The 18,216-nt window shown below is 38.2% G+C and overlaps 3 protein-coding genes across 4 annotated transcripts; 1 reads left to right on the top strand and 2 right to left on the bottom strand.

Moving 5' to 3' along the window:
* Window positions 1-5,433: 5,433 nt before the first annotated feature.
* Window positions 5,434-17,772, top strand: LOC124213977 (uncharacterized). 2 transcript variants are annotated; one of them, XM_046615829.2, is made up of 9 exons: window positions 5,434-5,560; window positions 11,662-11,762; window positions 11,882-11,986; window positions 12,600-13,196; window positions 13,290-13,486; window positions 13,562-13,720; window positions 13,818-14,087; window positions 14,160-14,411; window positions 14,562-17,772. In XM_046615829.2, the coding sequence occupies exons 2-9, from the start codon at window positions 11,669-11,671 to the stop codon at window positions 14,883-14,885; spliced, it is 1,998 nt and encodes a 665-aa protein (XP_046471785.1). In that variant the 5' UTR covers window positions 5,434-5,560; window positions 11,662-11,668; the 3' UTR covers window positions 14,886-17,772. The 2 variants fall into 2 exon arrangements, with proteins under 2 accessions (XP_046471785.1, XP_046471786.1); XM_046615830.2 differs by lacking the exon at window positions 11,882-11,986.
* On the bottom strand, window positions 16,216-16,857 carry HemK2 (HemK methyltransferase 2). Its single transcript, XM_046615831.2, has one exon. The coding sequence runs from the start codon at window positions 16,855-16,857 to the stop codon at window positions 16,216-16,218; it is 642 nt and encodes a 213-aa protein (XP_046471787.1).
* Window positions 16,936-17,976, bottom strand: Snapin (SNAP associated protein). The gene is made up of 2 exons (XM_046615834.2): window positions 17,689-17,976; window positions 16,936-17,254 (listed from the first exon to the last, which is right to left on the bottom strand). The coding sequence occupies exons 1-2, from the start codon at window positions 17,838-17,840 to the stop codon at window positions 16,936-16,938; spliced, it is 471 nt and encodes a 156-aa protein (XP_046471790.1). The 5' UTR covers window positions 17,841-17,976.
* Window positions 17,977-18,216: the final 240 nt, after the last annotated feature.

Below are 18,216 nucleotides of genomic sequence, written 5' to 3'. Positions count from 1 at the left end.
GCCATTTCAAGTTTTTTTTTGCACGCGCCGCTACCTGCAGTTATTATCGAAACAGCCGTCTACAATACGCAAAATGAGACAGGCTCAATATAAAAGATCTCTATCGCTGAGTGGGTATAAAAGGTTCACTCAATTATTCAATAACTGAGTTATGTATGTGCACGCTGATGCAAATTAACTCTCGCCTGTAAATATATACCTGCTTCTTCTGATTCACTTGCGGCACGGGAATTGCATCAGGTCTGCTGACTCTTCGGCTCGTTTTGAAGCCTTCATATTTCACTTACGACTGTTGACACTGCGTTTTAGACGCTTCTGGTTCGTTCAATTACGATCAGCACGTTATTTGCGATTCAATATTTGACCATGTTTTTTTTTTTCAACCTTTCACAATTCACCTGAAAAAAGGATACCATAACGGAAATTCAGGGGACATCATTTCGCGAAATAAAAAAAAATAAATAAAAAAAAAATATATTCGTCCTTGAAAGATCTGGACATTTTAAATTTGTTCAAAGATCAATTTGGAAGCTTGTTCTTACGCTTGTTCGACGCGACTGTCTTCATCAATTATTGATGATTCAATGAATTAAAATTATTTTTCAAATCCCTGGCTTCTCGTTAATTGCGCATCCGATATTTTTTATACTTTTGTCAGAAAATATTAAAACCGTGACTTCAACCTTACTCTGAAATTTTTTTTTTTTTTTTTTGAACGATATTCGTGACGTCAAAAAAACTTATCTAACTTTCTGACTGCAAACTTCGTAGTAAGCATGCAGGTACAACTTGTACTCTGTTGCGGCTTCGCCACGAGCTGTTACTTCCTTACGTAATTATTGTTAGAGATGTGGTCTGCCAGAGATCACTGTATTCAGTGATTTCTTCTACCTACACGGGTACAACTTCCTCACAACTTTGCGTAATAGGAAATGGTTCACTTGCGTTTAAAATTTGCGTGAAAATAGGAGTGCCTAGAAGCGTTGATAAACGCAAGTATTTGACGCGGCCCACGGGCAAAATACAAACGAGTAGTGTATTATGTTCACCGTATAAATTACACTTTAGGAGAAATCATTATTTGTTATTTACACGTCTTAAAAAACCAATAAAGTACCAGTACCAATAGCCGTTACCCTACTTTCAAAGAAGTACATTACGCGCATTGTGAAATCAAAAATGTTCTAATGTAAATATCAATATTGCTCTCTACATTTTTTATCACAAAATCAAAGATTTCGTTGTGAATTTGTACTTGCGCGGATTTTTTTTTTCTGTACCAGTGAAACCAGTGATTATATGCAAATTTTTGCTACAACACTACATACCACATCCTTTAGAAATATTTCATAATTTTTGACTCGTAGGTACGAAAAATCTTGTTCTTTAAATCAGCACATAGATAAACTTTGATACTGAAATGTTTGAACAACGCGTAGCCTCTATATGCACGGATCAATCCGTCTTAACGTATCTTGAAACTATTGACACCGAACTTTTTGAAAGTATCATATTCTTTCAAGAAGAGTGTCTTTGAATACTTGCAATACCGATCCTAAAATACCCGCTAGTTACGCAAAAAAGAAAAAGTGAGGCGACACTGCAAAAAAGATACCGAATAAAACTAGAAACAAGGAAGCAATAGTTTTTTGTACGGAGATATTTAAAAAAATTTGTACTTCGTCATTTTGAGTCAGTTTAATGTTCTGTAAACGATTATCAAGTTATAGGCAAATGCTCCTTGATGTACATTGAATTAGAATGCGACGTTAACAACGGTGATCAACGTTTGGCAATAGAGTGAACATTTCTAAACAAACTTAATATTTCGTACATGGCCAATGTTAATTAACGATTACTAATAGGGCCTTGATTTTACATTTCATCGCATGTAAGCAATAGTCACGGAACGGCATTGTAAACATTTGCGGCCAATATGGGAATATATTTGAATATTGACGACATTTGTGTGATTAGAGAAATTATTCAGCCGCGTGTAAACCTCAAGCTGTTGAAGAATTTATTTTCGAGGCGTGAATTTTTATTCATCACCACACGTTAAAGAATTTTTACTGTATGATAATACGTAAATATTCCCTCCTCTTCGTAACTATTACAAATTTACACGTCGCTAATAAATTGCCCGATTACAGAATCTTACCAGGATATACCTAAATATGATATGCGTGCACCTGCAGAAAATTCGTAAAGCTACAGCAATAACTAGGGGAAAACTTGAGCGAACTTTCGATTATTTGCTGTTTTTGAAAACAAGCAAGTCTCAGCGAACCGATTAAACTCCAGTCGAGAAGTGATGAAACGGATACTTGCAATTGATTCGAACTATGTACTCACCTTATCGAAAGTGAAATGAGGAACTTAGAATGGGCAACGGTGCAGGCGTCGAGCATGGGTCAGGCATTGCTGTACCCCCGATCGTCTCGGAAGATTGAAATGACACAAGTAAGAAGATCCGTCATCGAGAGAATCGAATAAATAATACCATATAATGGGACGATGATGGTAAAAATTCTTTGAGAAAGTGACGGGATATGCTGAAAGTGAAAAGCACGTACATTATACCTGCGTCTAACCGGCTGCGACAAATTACACGTATTATACATTTTCACGTACGTGCAGTTTAATTGCACGCTTCTTATCCAGTTACGTGTCAGAAAATTATTTAATCTTCACCGTATTCTTGGGCAATATACTTAACAGAAGATAATTAATTGTTATCATGCAGGATAAGTACGAATGAAGCAGCTATAAATTGAAGGAAAGCTGCTGAGCTTTGATCCTTCGGTATTTGTGCGTTCCGGTGAATAATAATTTGAAATTAAATCGTGCCCTAATCGCGCCAATTTAGGTTTTGTTAATTGCAATTCATCCAAACAATATCGAATATCTATCGACCGACCTTCGGCATTATTACTGTACATAATTAACATGGCATCGAATAGACCATAAAAAATATGTCCTCCATCGCCAAGCGTGGTTTCACTTCATTCTACACATCTCCCATATTGGGCCGTGTAAATTTGTGCACCTCTGGTGATTTTCATATTGGTCGAACTCGGAATCACGTGATTTTGTTATTATTATTAGTTAACAAAATGTACAGTGTACCGTGAAGAGAAGATTATAAGACTTAACCAAACCTTGCTCCGATCCCTCAAGTGGCGCAATCCAGCTCTTAAACAATAATAATAGACAACGCAGTTTGGTAATCGCCGCAGCTTCTGCTTGGAAAACAATCTTGTGAACGAGAATCTTCTTTTACTACAAACGATTAGCCTCCGGCAACGTTTAGAGATCGTGGTCTCATCACGTTCTAAGGTAAACATGACAAGGTTAAAATAGATACATAAAAATTGCGAAAAAAAAACATCTAAGTACTAAAGAACGTAGTAATTTCTAAAAAAAAAGTAACCCACCGGGGTATACAGTGTATTCAGAAGTTATCTTTGCAGCAGGAACATTCAGTTTCAATAACTATCTGACCATGGATCTTGGCTGCGAAAGACAGTCGATTAATTTTTCGTATTTAAATTGCCAATCGAATTCGAGGTATTTTCAGGGTGCGAATAATTATTACCATAGTACTTGAAAATTACTAACGTGGGTATAAGTTACGCTTGTGGAGTCAGGGACGATACACATGTATACGAAGGTGGAGCAACATTCTGAATGTTATACTCTAGAGTTATAGTTGTGAATTAGTATCTCGTAATAATTGCAAAATTACCGCGTTAACGTTGAACTCCGCGTCACGTACCATCGGCGAATCATTTCTTTTCGAGCAAACATTATGACAGAGAGTATTATATATAATATAGGCACATGCGACAAATTATCGCCTAGTTAATACGTACTATGAGCAAGAAGAGGGCCCGACCTGGACATGCGAAGCGTGCATCAATGAGCAAGTCGTGCATATACGTCGATTTCTCCTTTCTCCGAAGAAGCGCACTTCACGAAATGTAAACAATTGATCGGATTGCCGAAATGCCGATGAGGCGTTGATCTTTAGGCTTGAGATTAGACGGCGAGAAACTTTGAAAGAGATGAAACAATGAAACACTCCCGCCAAAGAAAGTAAAAGCGAGTTTGTCCACGGTTGTAACTGTACCTTGTGTACTTTGCTCCGCGGGCGATGCAGGGTATTACACTTCTCACGCTTGTCTCTCCTAATCCGATCCCTGAAATGCCGTAGCAAAATAATTCAGCTCCACAATACCGACCCAATTCGTTATAATGTTTCATCTTAAATTCGCCGCGGTTTGCTCACCGCGCTATGATCCTAATTACGACCCTCGTCGCTCAGTAGAACAAGTCAGCAATCCGACCAGACGCCTACAGCTGGCACACTCTCACTGCTACCTTGTACCACTGACGAAGGAGAACCCTAATCATAGTCGTTGACCCATTGCGTCGAGGTACGCAGCCTTGTGCGGTGGTCAAAAGCAAATGAAACGAAACCTCTGATCGAAAGACATTGGGTACATGTATGGATGTATTCGTGTACGATGCAATGAAACGAAAGGTTGGATTACAGACACTTTCAGCGACAATATTGATCTCTATTTCTCTACGGTAGTTGAATATTTTTTAAAATCAATGGTTTACCGAACGATGAAATGAGACCTGATCATACAGTCGTACAATGCGGGAATGCTTTTCGTTTAATAAGTATTCCACGTCTTCCAACAGGAGAAAATTGTTGCCTGTGGTTATTGTGGGTGAAGAAGGTCGCTGCTAGAAGAAGGAGAAGAAATATTACGATAAAAATGATAAATGGCGTAACCGAGCTGTGAGCCTATGGTCATGTACGCGTATATTCGCGTCCGTGTTTGCAGCTGGCAATTCTCACGAAGAAAGAAAGTTTAAAGGTTTACAACAACATCCCACGTGTGGGTAAAACCACAGATCATGACGTTTGTGTGTATCAGAAAAATTGATGGAAATTGATGGAAATTGACGGCATTGGAGTTATCGAATTTTTGCACAACGTAATTGTGCGACAAAAGTCTTATCCGATTGTTAACAACCGCATGGGCAGTCGGTCGTTTTCGTTCTTTATCCCCAATTCCCAAGAAGCAATTGATCGAAAGACGAAACACCTATCACGAGTATGTATTACCAAATTTTCGCGAATATGTTAGACCTGATATCCAAATTCACCCTGACCACCACCGGCTTCAGCGATGCGTGTGCATCTTTATATCAGTGCATCACTTATCGTTAGCGTTACGTATGGGATGCTGATGTGGTGGCAGTATGTGTACAACAGCAGCGGTTACCTTTATACGGAAAGGGGATAACGTGCCCGGTGCCCGGGTCCCCGGTTTTGCCAAACCTAACTTCACCTCACCCTGGACGATGTACCTATATAAAGCTTGAATGAAGATGCTCTCAGCTATTCACTCTCACCTTTCTTGCAAACCGCGTGCACGCCAGAATCCGCTCCGCCAAGATACACGGTCCCACCACCAACACACCACCCGCCAACCTAATCCAAGTGAACCGTTCGACCCAACAGGATATCTCTGTTCCACGGGTGAGTTTTGACTTTCGTCGTACTTCGCACTCTCTTCAAATGCAGTCAATTTTTTTCCATCTTCGGTGAGGAATTATCACGTTTTTCAACATCGAGCTTCTCCTTGTGAATTCTTAGCTCGAAATTCTCACAGTGATCCTATGATATTACGCCAGTGGTGACAGTGACTTAGAATGCCATCGTTACCGAAGTGTTTCCTCGTCAATCGGCAGCGTCAATTTTCTAATTCGCCATAGTGATTGGAAACAATTATTTCTACACAGTGAAACGAGCTTTTGGTTTGAATCTCTTTTTCCCGCTGTTAGGAGTCGGAAAAATGTGATCATCACAGAATTGACGAGCATCGTACACAGTAGACTGTGAAAATAAATCTCTCCTTTAAGTGCCAACTGGACTACTGGTCTTATTGTTAGTTCCGAAAGCCTCGTAGTAGTTTTCTATACCTCTGTATTTCGGTCTCGAGATTATGTCGTATGTATGTATGTACAAGCGAAGAAAGTGACGAGACGACGTAGGCAGACTCGTGCGTTTCGGAGTTTCACGTTGCGGATGCTCAAAGCGATCCTCGGGCGATTCTGGGCGACGGTACATAATACAAACGATCTTTGCTAACGATGCCTCGAATACTGTCCTACAAACAACTTTAATTACGCGGAAGAACGTCCTGACCACGGAGAAACTCAAACTTGCATGTTCATACGCAGTACATACGTGTCCCCAGATTTTCGTGAAACGGTTTAAATCATAAACGAAAATCACGAATCACTCTCTACTCTCTGTAGGGATCATCCGAACGTCAATATACCTGTATAACTCTTACTTTTTTCACTTCTTCGTGTCGCTCTAGTACAGTTACAAAAAGATCCGTCCAACGTACAGGATTCATCAATCACGATAAATTTCACCGCGTTTGCAACAGTTCTTTTTTCGCTCGGACAAAATTCAACTTTGTGTTGAAAATTTCTTCTCGACACACTTCACTCCTCGGCTTGTGGCCATTTTTCAAATCGATTAAATTACGAGAAAGGAACGACTGAAAATTGCCATCTACTCGATTATGACTTATATACGCATGATCCGTGGCGCTTGTTAGATTGTGTAAATGGATAGTTTGAAGTTAAAATTAGAGGGTAAGAACTAGGTTCCTAAAACATTCATTTTTTTTTTTTTTTTTTATTTAGATACATACGTTCTCGAAATACTGTTAGAATCATGATACACATATCATTTTATGTTACAGTTCAATAACGAATAGAATAATTTTTTTCAAATGTTTAAGCGTGCGTATCTTTGAGTTTTATTTTGGTTGAAAGTAGGTAAAATTTTTTCTATTAAAAAATACATGTATAATATGTGAAAAAGTTGCATAAATTCGAAAATGAAAGTAGTTTACACCAATTCTGATTATTCATTCGGCGAATCAACTGCTTTAATCTTTCATCTTGCCATAAAGATGCACCGCACCATCACTCGTAAATTCCTCCTTGAAGTTAACTTTCTTTCGAAGTAATTTCTCTATAGCTACCTTTTAAAGACGTCCCAAATGACTTTTTCATACAGTCGATTAACTGCAGTTAACTTGCAGTAGTCGTTAATAATCGCTGCATGCAGGTCTTAAACTATAGGCGCATGTGCCCCAAGTTTGCGCCAAAGAGTTTCAACAGCCGTTGACAATTATCTTTGACGATCGTCGACGTCATTAAACGATATCTGAGACCGTAAAACACGGCAAATTGCAAATTGCATATCTCTTTCGTGCCGTCATACGTACCGTCGAAAAATAATGAGTCAGTGGAAAAAAAATATATTTCACATTATCAGCTTTTCCTCGTTGAACTTCGACCTTAATTATCCTATCCGAGTTTCATCGGGGTTTTTATATCACGTGCTGCACATAATATATTCCGCGCTCTTTCTTTTCCACGCAAGAAACGGTTCGTCGTAGTAACTTTTGTGAAATCATGTATATGCAGCGTAAATACATATACGCGTGATGTACCTAGATGGAATCAATGTCCCCATGACCCCGACCCAATGGTGGTTGAAGTAGTTTCTATAGAGAAATTCTCGAGTTGGAGCTAGGCTAGCCTCTAGATTTATAGAGGTCGAGTACAAACAGCATCGCTGCGGCTCACGAGGTAATCTCATACTGTTGGAGGTATACGTGTGTGTATGAGATGGTGATCGAATGATACTTATAGGGCTGAGAAACTGCAACGAGTGCCAGCCCGTCGGACAGAGAGCGGATGCACGGTAATTTACAATGAACGACAATTCATTTTTTCATACTTACCATGCTCCCGTTCACGAATGAAATAATTTACCAAATTATTACGGCATTTGATACACGGCTTGAAAATTTTGAAAACATTAAGTAAATCTAGTCGCGGAATTTCTGTACTCCATACGTACTTGTGCCAAGTAATTGAAGCGTGTTGTCGAAAATTTTTTTGCAGCTACGAATTATTCTCAAGCTTTTGTATCGATGTAAATATAATACAAGTGAATTTACATTTCCTGCGAATGCAGATAGTAAACAGCATAGCACAGTTGCAAGGAAGAAAAACTTGTTCGTTCTTTTCTTTTGTAACTCATACGCTGTAAAAGATGTATTCAAGTCTCACTTGCGTAATTATCCAGGTAAAATATGCGAGGAGTATGTTTTTTTTTTTTTCTAATTCTTGATGTCTATGCGTGTAGTTCAAGATGATTATGTATGCGTGGGCAATTTTGAAACGGTGTCGTTTTAACAATCGTCTTTAACGGTATACTTCCGCATTAAATTTTTTACTTGATTTTGAAATTCGTACTTTGAATATACAATTCCTATTGCAACTCAACAATACTGGGAGTTCTATAACAACCTGGCTACACAACGTACAAGTTCCGTTGACTACCGTTTATGTAATAGAGCAGAAAAGAATTTTTTCGACAACCCCGTGGGACGTATTGTATGCTCACTGTGTATGCAAATCTATGGCATGCTGATAACATACCTCGATATTTGTAATACTGTGCTATCTTTTTTACAAATTTCACCCTGCACGGTATCATTTGCTGAAAAATAACTTCAAGGAAATTCGACCAAAGCTATAACGTAGCACAGTGAATGTTAAATGTCTTTAAAAAAATATCTTGAAACGTGACTATTACTTTCGCAGATCGAAAAAAGTTTTTAGAGGATAATATAATCTTCAGGATGCATTTGTGTTCGTACGCAGTTAAACGAATCGACGAAGCCACTTTCCAACATTTCTTTTCAACACATCTCAGCATTAAAAGATCAGATTTATATTGAGGAAGACGACGAAAAATATTCAACAATACTGATCAAAATTCGCATTAATTAATTTTGAATTCAGACGTTATACATTCATGTGATCACTTTACGCATATTCATACGCATAATATTGCACCGTGTATACTGCACCGTTGACTTTTTGCGTCTTAATTTTCGGCGTGTCATTGCGCTATCCTTCAATTCTTATGACACGTGTTGCGTTTCTTCGTTAATAAACGGTCATTAAAATGATTATTATTAAGAAGATTAACCGCAGCGTCTCAAGTGCACGCGGATTTGCGCCATACTCCGAAACCGCAAGCTCTGAGCTACCCTATATTACGCGTCTAGTATTTCACGAATTCGTATAATAACAATAATTGAAAACTATGCAGCGAAACGATGTAGCTATAAAGTCTTAATTACGCGTCATACGATTGCAAAACATTTTAACACACCGCGTAAGCGTTTCTGCATATTATCTCATTGCGGTGTTAACGGTGTTGCAATTATTCACATCGTGGTTATTAATTAATTTGCAATTTGAATCGCGCTGATCTTTGACGCCGTCTCAGACACTTGCACACGTAACTGCCTAAGCGGACGTGATACCCTCTTTCAACTGTGAGTTTCGAAAATTTCCATGAACTTTCCAACAAAAAAAAAAAAAAAAATTCACCCGCCGCCGTTAGAGCCGAGGATTTCTAATCGATGGTTATACTTGAAAAATTGCAATCTTCACAACAAGCGTGATACAGTCATCTGCTCGAGGCTACCACGCTGAGAATGGCATGACTTTCACCTTTCACCTCGTCCTACGATGTGCCATCCTTGTATGTAAGGTATATGCATGTACGCTGTATTATTATACCTACCGTTGCTATTTCCGTTGATTTTATCGTCTCATTATCGCCAGATTCATTCGTACATTCGTCTAAGAATCAGCGAGTCCGTCAATACTGGCCTTTGATTTCTCGCAGTAAAATCTAAGATTCAAGAATTGTGTAAAATTGATAATTCGGACCAAGGTGCACTCGTCGAAATCGAAAGCTTTCCAAGAGTGCGAAGCCGCCAAGTATATTCGGTTGCACTTGAACAACCGGAGGTAAATATATTGAGCGAAGCGACTGGTATTAGTCCAGGAACTTTCATCAGCAGCTTCAAAGCATCGTCAAAGTAATTGATGAGTGGTAAGATCCATGGATGCAAAGATATTGGTTTGAGACACGATAGTAGACGCCCTTAGGTGTATTTGAAATTCGAGATTAGAGAGACTGACCGTGGATTCCTCGGCACAAGCAAAAAAGCTGACCCATTGACCAACTGGTATTATCAAATCCTTGAATCCCATCATAATAAGCAAGATACTTTTTTTATTTGATGTTTCACCTCGGTGAAACAGTCCCAAATGAATTCGGAGTGCGTTAGTTACACGTTGTGCAATCTATAAAACTGTGGGATATTGTCTGAGTTTTGAGAGTTACTTTTAATATTTTTGTTTCCGTTGCGAATTATTTACTTTAAAAAAATTTAATGGTAGACCGGTAATATATTTGAGTTTACAGCGCTGTACATATTTCCATATTCATTGTTGAAAAACAATGATAATCATGATTCGTTCCAGAAAGAATCGATAACTGTCCGTAACAGTTGATGCTGCGGAATGGTACTAATTATTTTCAAAATTTAACCGAGACGCGTTTAGACGGTTTTTTTTTTATCGTCCTGGGAAGAGTGGCGAAAGTTGTGCACGAAAGCGATAGTTTGTAAGAAAAAGAAGCGTCTATGCCACCTTCTTAGAATCCTCTTAACGACTTATTTTTTCCAAAGAATACAGAAATGCTTGTTGAATACCTTGAACCGTGAACTGTTGCAATATTTTAATGCGAGAAACTTTAAAGGCATCACTCGAGTCATTAGCCTCGCGCAGACTTGCCGCACTTGATGCAATGCATATGTGGTTATGTAATGAGCATGCAAATGTAAAACAGGAACAAAGTCTGATTGATTGATACTAGAAATCTACGGACTGTCGTTTTCGAATTTGTATTGATGATGTAACATTTCCACTTCAACTACAATCTATATCAATTACTTACTGATTCTCAATCAAGGTAACAGACATTATGTTAACCATATCCTGCGAGTAGTTTGTTAAACTATGGAACAATTTTGTCTTGTTAACTAACCTTTGGATGAACATAAAAAATGTATATGACAAAAAGAAATTCATTCGGTGTAAAAAAGGCACAGTGAATTCCCAATTGATTGACCGTAAACTTTACTTTTCATAGGATTAATTCAAGTTTAATTTTTCAAGATCTTTTTCATTAACTTACGCCTAATCATGCACCACCGCGAAATTGTGTCAATGTTTATGACAATCATGACAGTACAATACAATGGCCGCAAAATCGACTGTCATTATTACTTTTCTAGGCCAAGGACTGCGTCTTGTAATAAAACAGCCTAATCACATTATTCGAGACATTATTTAATTATTTTTCCCTTACCGTGGATCACTTTCAAGGCACTACTTCACGTGAAGTGTTTGATTATATTATACCTATGTATGTTTTCTTTTCACGTCAATTTATCATCTTACAGTTCGATGATTATAAAACGATTAAATGGCGGCGCGATTATTTAGCAATATTACAACGTATTGAAACGAACAAAAAACGAAGCGTCTTCATACTCTTAATTATCGCTGGTTGCTATCTTTATATTGCTAAAAAGGGAAAGCAAATGATTACATGGATGTACATGCGATGCACTTTACTTTTATATTGTCGAACCTAATTCTTCTATTCTGTTTCAGGTGAACGATGAAATTTTTTATTGCTGTATTAGCTGCCGGGCTGCTGGGTGTCGTAGCAGCTCAAAATGGAGACCGGGCACTATTTGTAAAGGCATCAGCGTGTTAGTACCATCTACTATTATTCTTCTCTCGTAGGATATCTGATCGTTACTTCTTACTTCATTTAATGTTATACAATTTCTCCCATCTCAAAAGTATTTTGTATACCATTTACATTCAGCTCATTCGAGAACTGCGAGAGCTACGGGAGATTCCCCAGCAGATGTGATGGCGCGAAATATTCTAGAGTGGATTCAAGGCGTCTATCGTCAGGGCACGAGGAAAAGTAGGTTTTGGCTGAAACAAAAAGAATGTCATAACACTCCATTTATAATTGACAACAAGCGCATAATATTCCAGCATGACGACCAAATCTGCATGACATCTGATTCGACCTGCACACCATCTGCTAATCAAGAATGATAATTTTTTGATCCATTCATGCACGGGAAAACAATGTAGTTGGATTCACGAGTCCGATGGATATCCAAAAGATATTCGTGGGATATTGTGTGCTGTTAGAGTGCTAGCAGAAAAGTGATTTAATGATGTACATAGCTAACGTTACTTTAATGTCACGTACTGTAAAAATTACATCACGGTAACCAGGTGCACCAAATTTGCACATACAATGCCAACTACATATTGTGTTCCCCGTACGACACACTTTTGGGATAACCGACACAACTTGATTTTCAGTTACACGTATTAGACGCACAACGATCCATTAGGTAGATCGATATACTCTACAAAGACGTTTATTTATACCGTTTACTCAAGCTTATACGCGACACTTATAACTGTATCAAGTTAACTAATCACCTGATTAATGAAAACCGCTACATCTTTTTTTAATTAGATTCATTAAAATCTGTTTCTTTTTTTCCATATATCTACAGTTCGTCAACAATCTGACGCGTACCTGCCACCCTACAGTACGCAGAGACCTCCGGAGAGACCTCGACCTTTTCAACCAGCTTCAACGCCGCAACAACCCTCTTACTCGTCGCAAAGCGTGAACGAAGTTACGGGCTATCCAAGCTACCAGCAACAATCATCGGTTTACTCCCCCCCGAATCTTGGATCGTCGCCCAGCTACTCTTCCCAGCCAACGTACCAAACTCCGAGGCCGAGTTACCTCGCGCCAAGCAGTCAATCTTCTTCTTCGAGTTTCGCAAGTTCGCAAAACTATGGCTCTTCGGTAGCCCAGCCTCGACCAATTCCCAGCAATCCTCCCTCTTCTGCAGCACCTTCGCCCTCGTATCAACCGATCGGTAGTTACATACCACCTAAAACTGCTGGTTATCAACCTTCGACCCCGCAATCCCAACCGTCGCAAAATAAATTTTCATCTGGTTATGGAGGCTCGGTAAGCGTAGGCGCGTCTGGAAGCGCTTCGGTTAGTGGATCCGGTGGCTACTATTCTCCGAGTGCAACACCAACTCCGAGCTTTCCAACACCGCAACCGTCGAGTACCAGTGGTTACAGTGGTTCCGGTAACTATGAATACCTAAATTTTACGCAATGGTCCCCGATTGACCAAGTGGTAAACGAAAGGTTGAGGTAATCACACAACGAATTTATACTAGGTACGGTCGTGACGGGAAGTGAAAGTTCTTTCACCAGTGTAGAAACAAATTCGGTGGCGGAAGCTGGATCTAGCATAACCGAGGAAGACTTGAAACATCCTCCCCATATTCATGAGATTGACGTTCAATGCAGCAAAACTATGATGACTATCAATATTGAATTCAACCGAGCCTTCGACGGTGTAATTTACTCGAAGGTACGTCTGCACGTAAACCAAAACCAATTTGTTAATAGGGAATAATAATTTGATGCAAATTTTGCGATACTTCAGGGATTCTATACGGATCAAAACTGCCGCTACGTTGCTCAAGGATCGGGTCAGACGAAATATTCATTCACCGTTAGTTTGGATTCATGCGGTACGCAATTCATAAATGATTTCGAGGGAGAAGCAGGCCAAGCTTACTTAGAAAACGTCTTAGTGCTACAGGTTAGTGTCTATTTTCAATCTACGAGTAGTATTTTTTTTTTGTTTGTAGAATTCGGTCATGTTACAGCAATCATTAATTACTGTGCGGACCTTTCAGAATGAACCAGGCATTCAAGAAGTTTGGGACACGGTTCGTAGAGTACGTTGCCTATGGGAAGGAAACATTAACAAAGCACTGTCAGTCAGCCTGTCCGTCGATATGTTGAACCAAGAAATAGTAACATTTAGTGGTGACACAGCAACGGCAAGACTGGATATCCAAATGGGAAAAGGTCCGTTTGCTCCAGCCGCCGACGGTTTGGTAAAGATTGGAGAAACCATGACGTTGGTCGTATCCGTTGAAGGTGATCCTGGGTTTGATCTCCAGGTAAAAATCTTACTTTTTAGCAAGTGTACAACGAAAATGTGGAATGAAAACTATAAGCATATTTTTTCCTAGGTACATGACTGTATCGCTCGTGACGAAACATCAACAAACATTGTTCAACTAACGAACGAACGTGGTTGCATTCTGAAGCCAAAATTATTTGGAGCCTTCCAAAAGACTAAAGACACTGGTAATACAGGGGCGTCCATCATTGCTTACGCTTTCTTCCAAGCCTTCAAGTTTCCAGATGTTATGGACTTGTACTTGGAATGTAATATAGAATTGTGCAAAACGGACTGTGAAGCATGCCCAGAGCCCAACCAAGTAAGGATTCTCCTGAAATATCTAAAAAATAGTGCATCACTTCAAAAAAAAGTATATTTTTAATAGCGCTCGACTTGCGGCGTCTAGCGATTTTATGTAAATTTCCTTTTAAGGTTCAACAGCAAAAATGTTATATTTTTTTTTTTGTAGCAAATTGATCCTGGTCGTAGACGCCGTGACGTTAGTTACGCTGCTACGAACTCATCTGGCGCTTTATCCGATCCAGTCCGTGTAGGTAAAGGATTTAGAGTAATCATGCCAGAGGATCTGAGCTTGGCCTCAAATTTGGCGCTAGAAAAAATAGAAGAGATGGCAGTAGAAGAGTTCAGCAACACTCGGAACGTTTGCATGAGCAACGCAGGATTTTATGCTACTTTCTCTTTGATGTTGAGTTTGCTCGTTGCATCTACCATTAGTTCAGTCATATTCTATTTGAAATTACAGAGAATTCGTGCAGCCAAGATGTTGCATTAAGTGGAGGGGAATTGAGTTGCTGTTACACTCACACGCAGATTTGTCCATTTGCTGAGCATTAAAAGAAAATAGAACTCCCTCAGACGCAGTGCAATCAGTTTTTAGGTAATTCCTTTAAATGTGATACACATGGAGCTGAGCTCAAATCACACAAGTTACGGAAAAGGTGTAATCCTTATTTCTGATCTTCGGTTTTAAATACTTCTAAGATTAAAAACGCGGACTGCTCTATTCTCTGATTTTTTTGCGATTTTGATCGTATTATCCAAATACCCGTCATATTGGATACGCTCAAGAATATCGTTTTTGATGCAATTTTAAAAATGGTCGGATTCAGAAATGAATCTTTTTTACTTGTAAGAAGGAAATTCTTTGAAATCTCTAATCAGGATGCATTTTCTTTTTCTAAAGTACTGAAATAGATCCATCAAACGATTGCATCATCTTCCGTGAAAATATTGAAAAAGTGAGCGTATTTATAAATAATATATTTTATACTGCACAGCAGTATTTGTATGCAGTTGGTATCAAAGCACACAGCTTTGTAAATTCAATGAATTATCGTAGTCCCAACTACACGAGGGTTATCTTTAACAGGATGATGAAATACCAATGTAGAGTTTTTTTTAAATAAATTATAAATCTTTTCATAGCCTTGAAATTTTATTTCACACAATATTCGATACCGATTATGAAATTATTGAATATCAAATTAAACAAACATACAACTAAATATTATCTTATATAATTATTATATGCTCATTGCTACAGAATTTTCATTCAAAGCTTTTGATTGAAAAATATTAATTTTACTACGAAGGGCTCTCGGTATAAGAGACAGGCGCGTTTTATTCCCACTTTCGTGTATAATTCCATATTTTAAGGAAAAGATAGAGGGAAATACAGCATCTTTTATAACTAGAGCTGACTATATTACTGATGTTTGACATATACATATAATGATTATCAATTTTAAATATATTACCTTATAGTGTACTCCTTAAATAGCCTGTCATAAAGCGGAAGCTAGCAGCCAAGTTTAGCAGCGAAACGCGCTAGAATTCTCGCTATTAAACAACTATTGACTCACTACACTTTGACGCCTATAGATACTTGAAAAGTATTAGTTTTTAATCAGATTAGACGAAATCTCGATTATTGAGCTTTATTTCCTCATTTTACTCATAGTTGGCGTATTGAGCTGCTAGTTCTGACTGCCAATTTTAGCTTCATCTCAAAAACGTAAGCTCCAATTAATTTGGAATTTCATTGTTGGTAAAATTATTCGAGTCGGATTGATGGAGTATACAGTGCAAATATCATAAGATTACTAAAGTGTTATTTTTACAAACCGTAGAATGTATAAATGTTCTCCTCTAATTTTCCTATCGCATATTATTTCTCCACTCATTTTCCATTGCTTCAAAACATTTATAATCGAAATCGGATCATTCTGTTTGATCGTGACTAAATAAAATAATCCATTATTCGATAAAATATTTGGAATATGAGGAAATAGCATATCCATAACTTCTCGACCATCTATTCCCCCTGCCCAGGTTTTTGATATTAATCGTTGGTCAAGAACTTCTAAGGATTCTGTAACCACGTATGGTGGATTAAATATTACAACATCAAACGTGTTCTCCTTCTTTACTAAATTGATCAAATCCATCTGTAAGACGTTAATATCAACCAAATTATCTTGGCCAACTCTTTTAGTGACTCTACATGCATTAGAATTTATGTCAACTGCCATGAAATAAGCGGGAAAAAAACGATTTAATGCCTTTGCCAATGCTGTTATAACTACACCAGATCCACTGCCAATTTCTAAGCACATTACTGGCTTAGCTTTTTTCAATTTCTCGAAATCCGCTTCTAGCGCATCTATAAGTAAAAATGAATCTTCAGACGGTTCATAGACTGTTTCTAAATCCTGAATATCTAGTTTGACAATAGGAGTCTCCATTGTTGTGTCAACATAAGTTAAAGCTGCATTTCTTTGCCTTATTAAAAATTATTTGTTACTAATTTCGGTCACAGTTCATCACTCTTTCAAGTACTTATCAGGACCTCCAAATCTGGCTAATTGTTCGGCGGTTATGGTTGGCGCCGGATCGTAAAATGTAGTGCTTTCCAGAAAAGCCCTTTGTCGAATTAAACTCCTTTCTACAGTTAGCTGAATCTTGCCAAGTCGATCTTGAGTTGTTTGTAAAATGTTGTTTACAACAGTAACCTTATGTTTGGTATTGATGAGCTTCTTAACGTAAACATCCAGTTCATGAGGGCACTGAAGAGTTTCCGATATCTTTAATAATTCCTCTGTCAATGATTCGATCTGCTGCTTTAGCTCAATTTGACTTATTCTAGAACCAAGCGAAATACAACATATCAAGATACTAATGACGTCCACTCAGTTCAACAGCGACTTAACAAACTGCTTATGAGTCGCAGTGCAAAAATGTATACAAAATTTCAGTAAAATTCTAGTTTTTTCATTTTTCTTTTATTCCCATACCAAAAGAAGTTTAGTCAAAAATTCTTTCCACGAATTTCTAGTCCGTGAAAGTGTGTATTTCCCAAATAAAATTCAGCCTTCTGTAGTTCCTCCAATAAATAGTTCATACCTTTTCATTGTAGAAAACTAACATTTTTTTCACATCTATAAGATTGTAGGAACTAAAAGGATCAAATATCTTCTAGTTTTTGAATAAAATTAGTATCGAACGCATTCAAAATTTTATCAAACCCCCTCTCAAAAAAAGACATAACCTAGCGAATGTTTACAACGCATACGTACCTTGTAGCGCGTATTCTTTCATCAAGTTGATCTACTGTAGGCTTCAAAAGACCCATCAGTCCCTCCGTCAATGCATCTCGAGTTGGATTTTCGCAAAAATCTTCCGTTTTGTCATCTATTGAAGTATTATCGCTGGCAGTATCCACGTCCATAACGTTTACAGCGTTTTTTACTTTAACGTTTTCAGCAGTTCACGGTCGTATTTACGGGTTACGAATTGTCATTTGTCAACTGTAGGGATGGGCGACGTCTATCGATTAATCGAAACTGTCGATTCTTTTTTTTCAGTAATCGATTATATTCGCCCGATATTTTTCAGCTTCGATTAATCGATGTTCGAAAAACATCGCTGACGCCACGCTACCAAACAGCATTAAGTCGCGTCAAAATTCAAAGTTTCAAGTTCATTGCTTTGCAAGACATTCTAATCGTTGTTGGACTCACCGGTCGTATAACAGTGTTTTTTTGGGTAAGAGTGATCCGAAGAGTAAAGGTAATTATTTAATTCGATTGGTTATATAGCTGAAA

This window comes from Neodiprion pinetum, chromosome 3, assembly GCF_021155775.2.
Source record: "Neodiprion pinetum isolate iyNeoPine1 chromosome 3, iyNeoPine1.2, whole genome shotgun sequence".
NCBI lineage: Eukaryota > Metazoa > Arthropoda > Insecta > Hymenoptera > Diprionidae > Neodiprion > Neodiprion pinetum.
Note: the sequence above shows the minus strand (reverse complement) of the source record. Positions and strands in the feature narration are given on the sequence as shown.

Excerpts from the sequence above, each read along its gene's own strand:
- HemK2 (XM_046615831.2), bottom strand. The coding sequence starts at position 16,857 with ATGGAGACTCCTATTGTCAAACTAGATATTCAGGATTTAGAAACAGTC.
- Snapin (XM_046615834.2), bottom strand. The coding sequence starts at position 17,840 with ATGGACGTGGATACTGCCAGCGATAATACTTCAATAGATGACAAAACG. Across the intron at positions 17,255-17,688 it reads GAAAGAATACGCGCTACAAG|AATAAGTCAAATTGAGCTAA; the intron begins GTACGTATGCGT and ends GCTTGGTTCTAG.
- LOC124213977 (XM_046615829.2), top strand. The coding sequence starts at position 11,669 with ATGAAATTTTTTATTGCTGTATTAGCTGCCGGGCTGCTGGGTGTCGTA. Across the intron at positions 11,763-11,881 it reads ATTTGTAAAGGCATCAGCGT|CTCATTCGAGAACTGCGAGA; the intron begins GTTAGTACCATC and ends ATTTACATTCAG. Across the intron at positions 11,987-12,599 it reads TCGTCAGGGCACGAGGAAAA|TTCGTCAACAATCTGACGCG; the intron begins GTAGGTTTTGGC and ends ATATATCTACAG.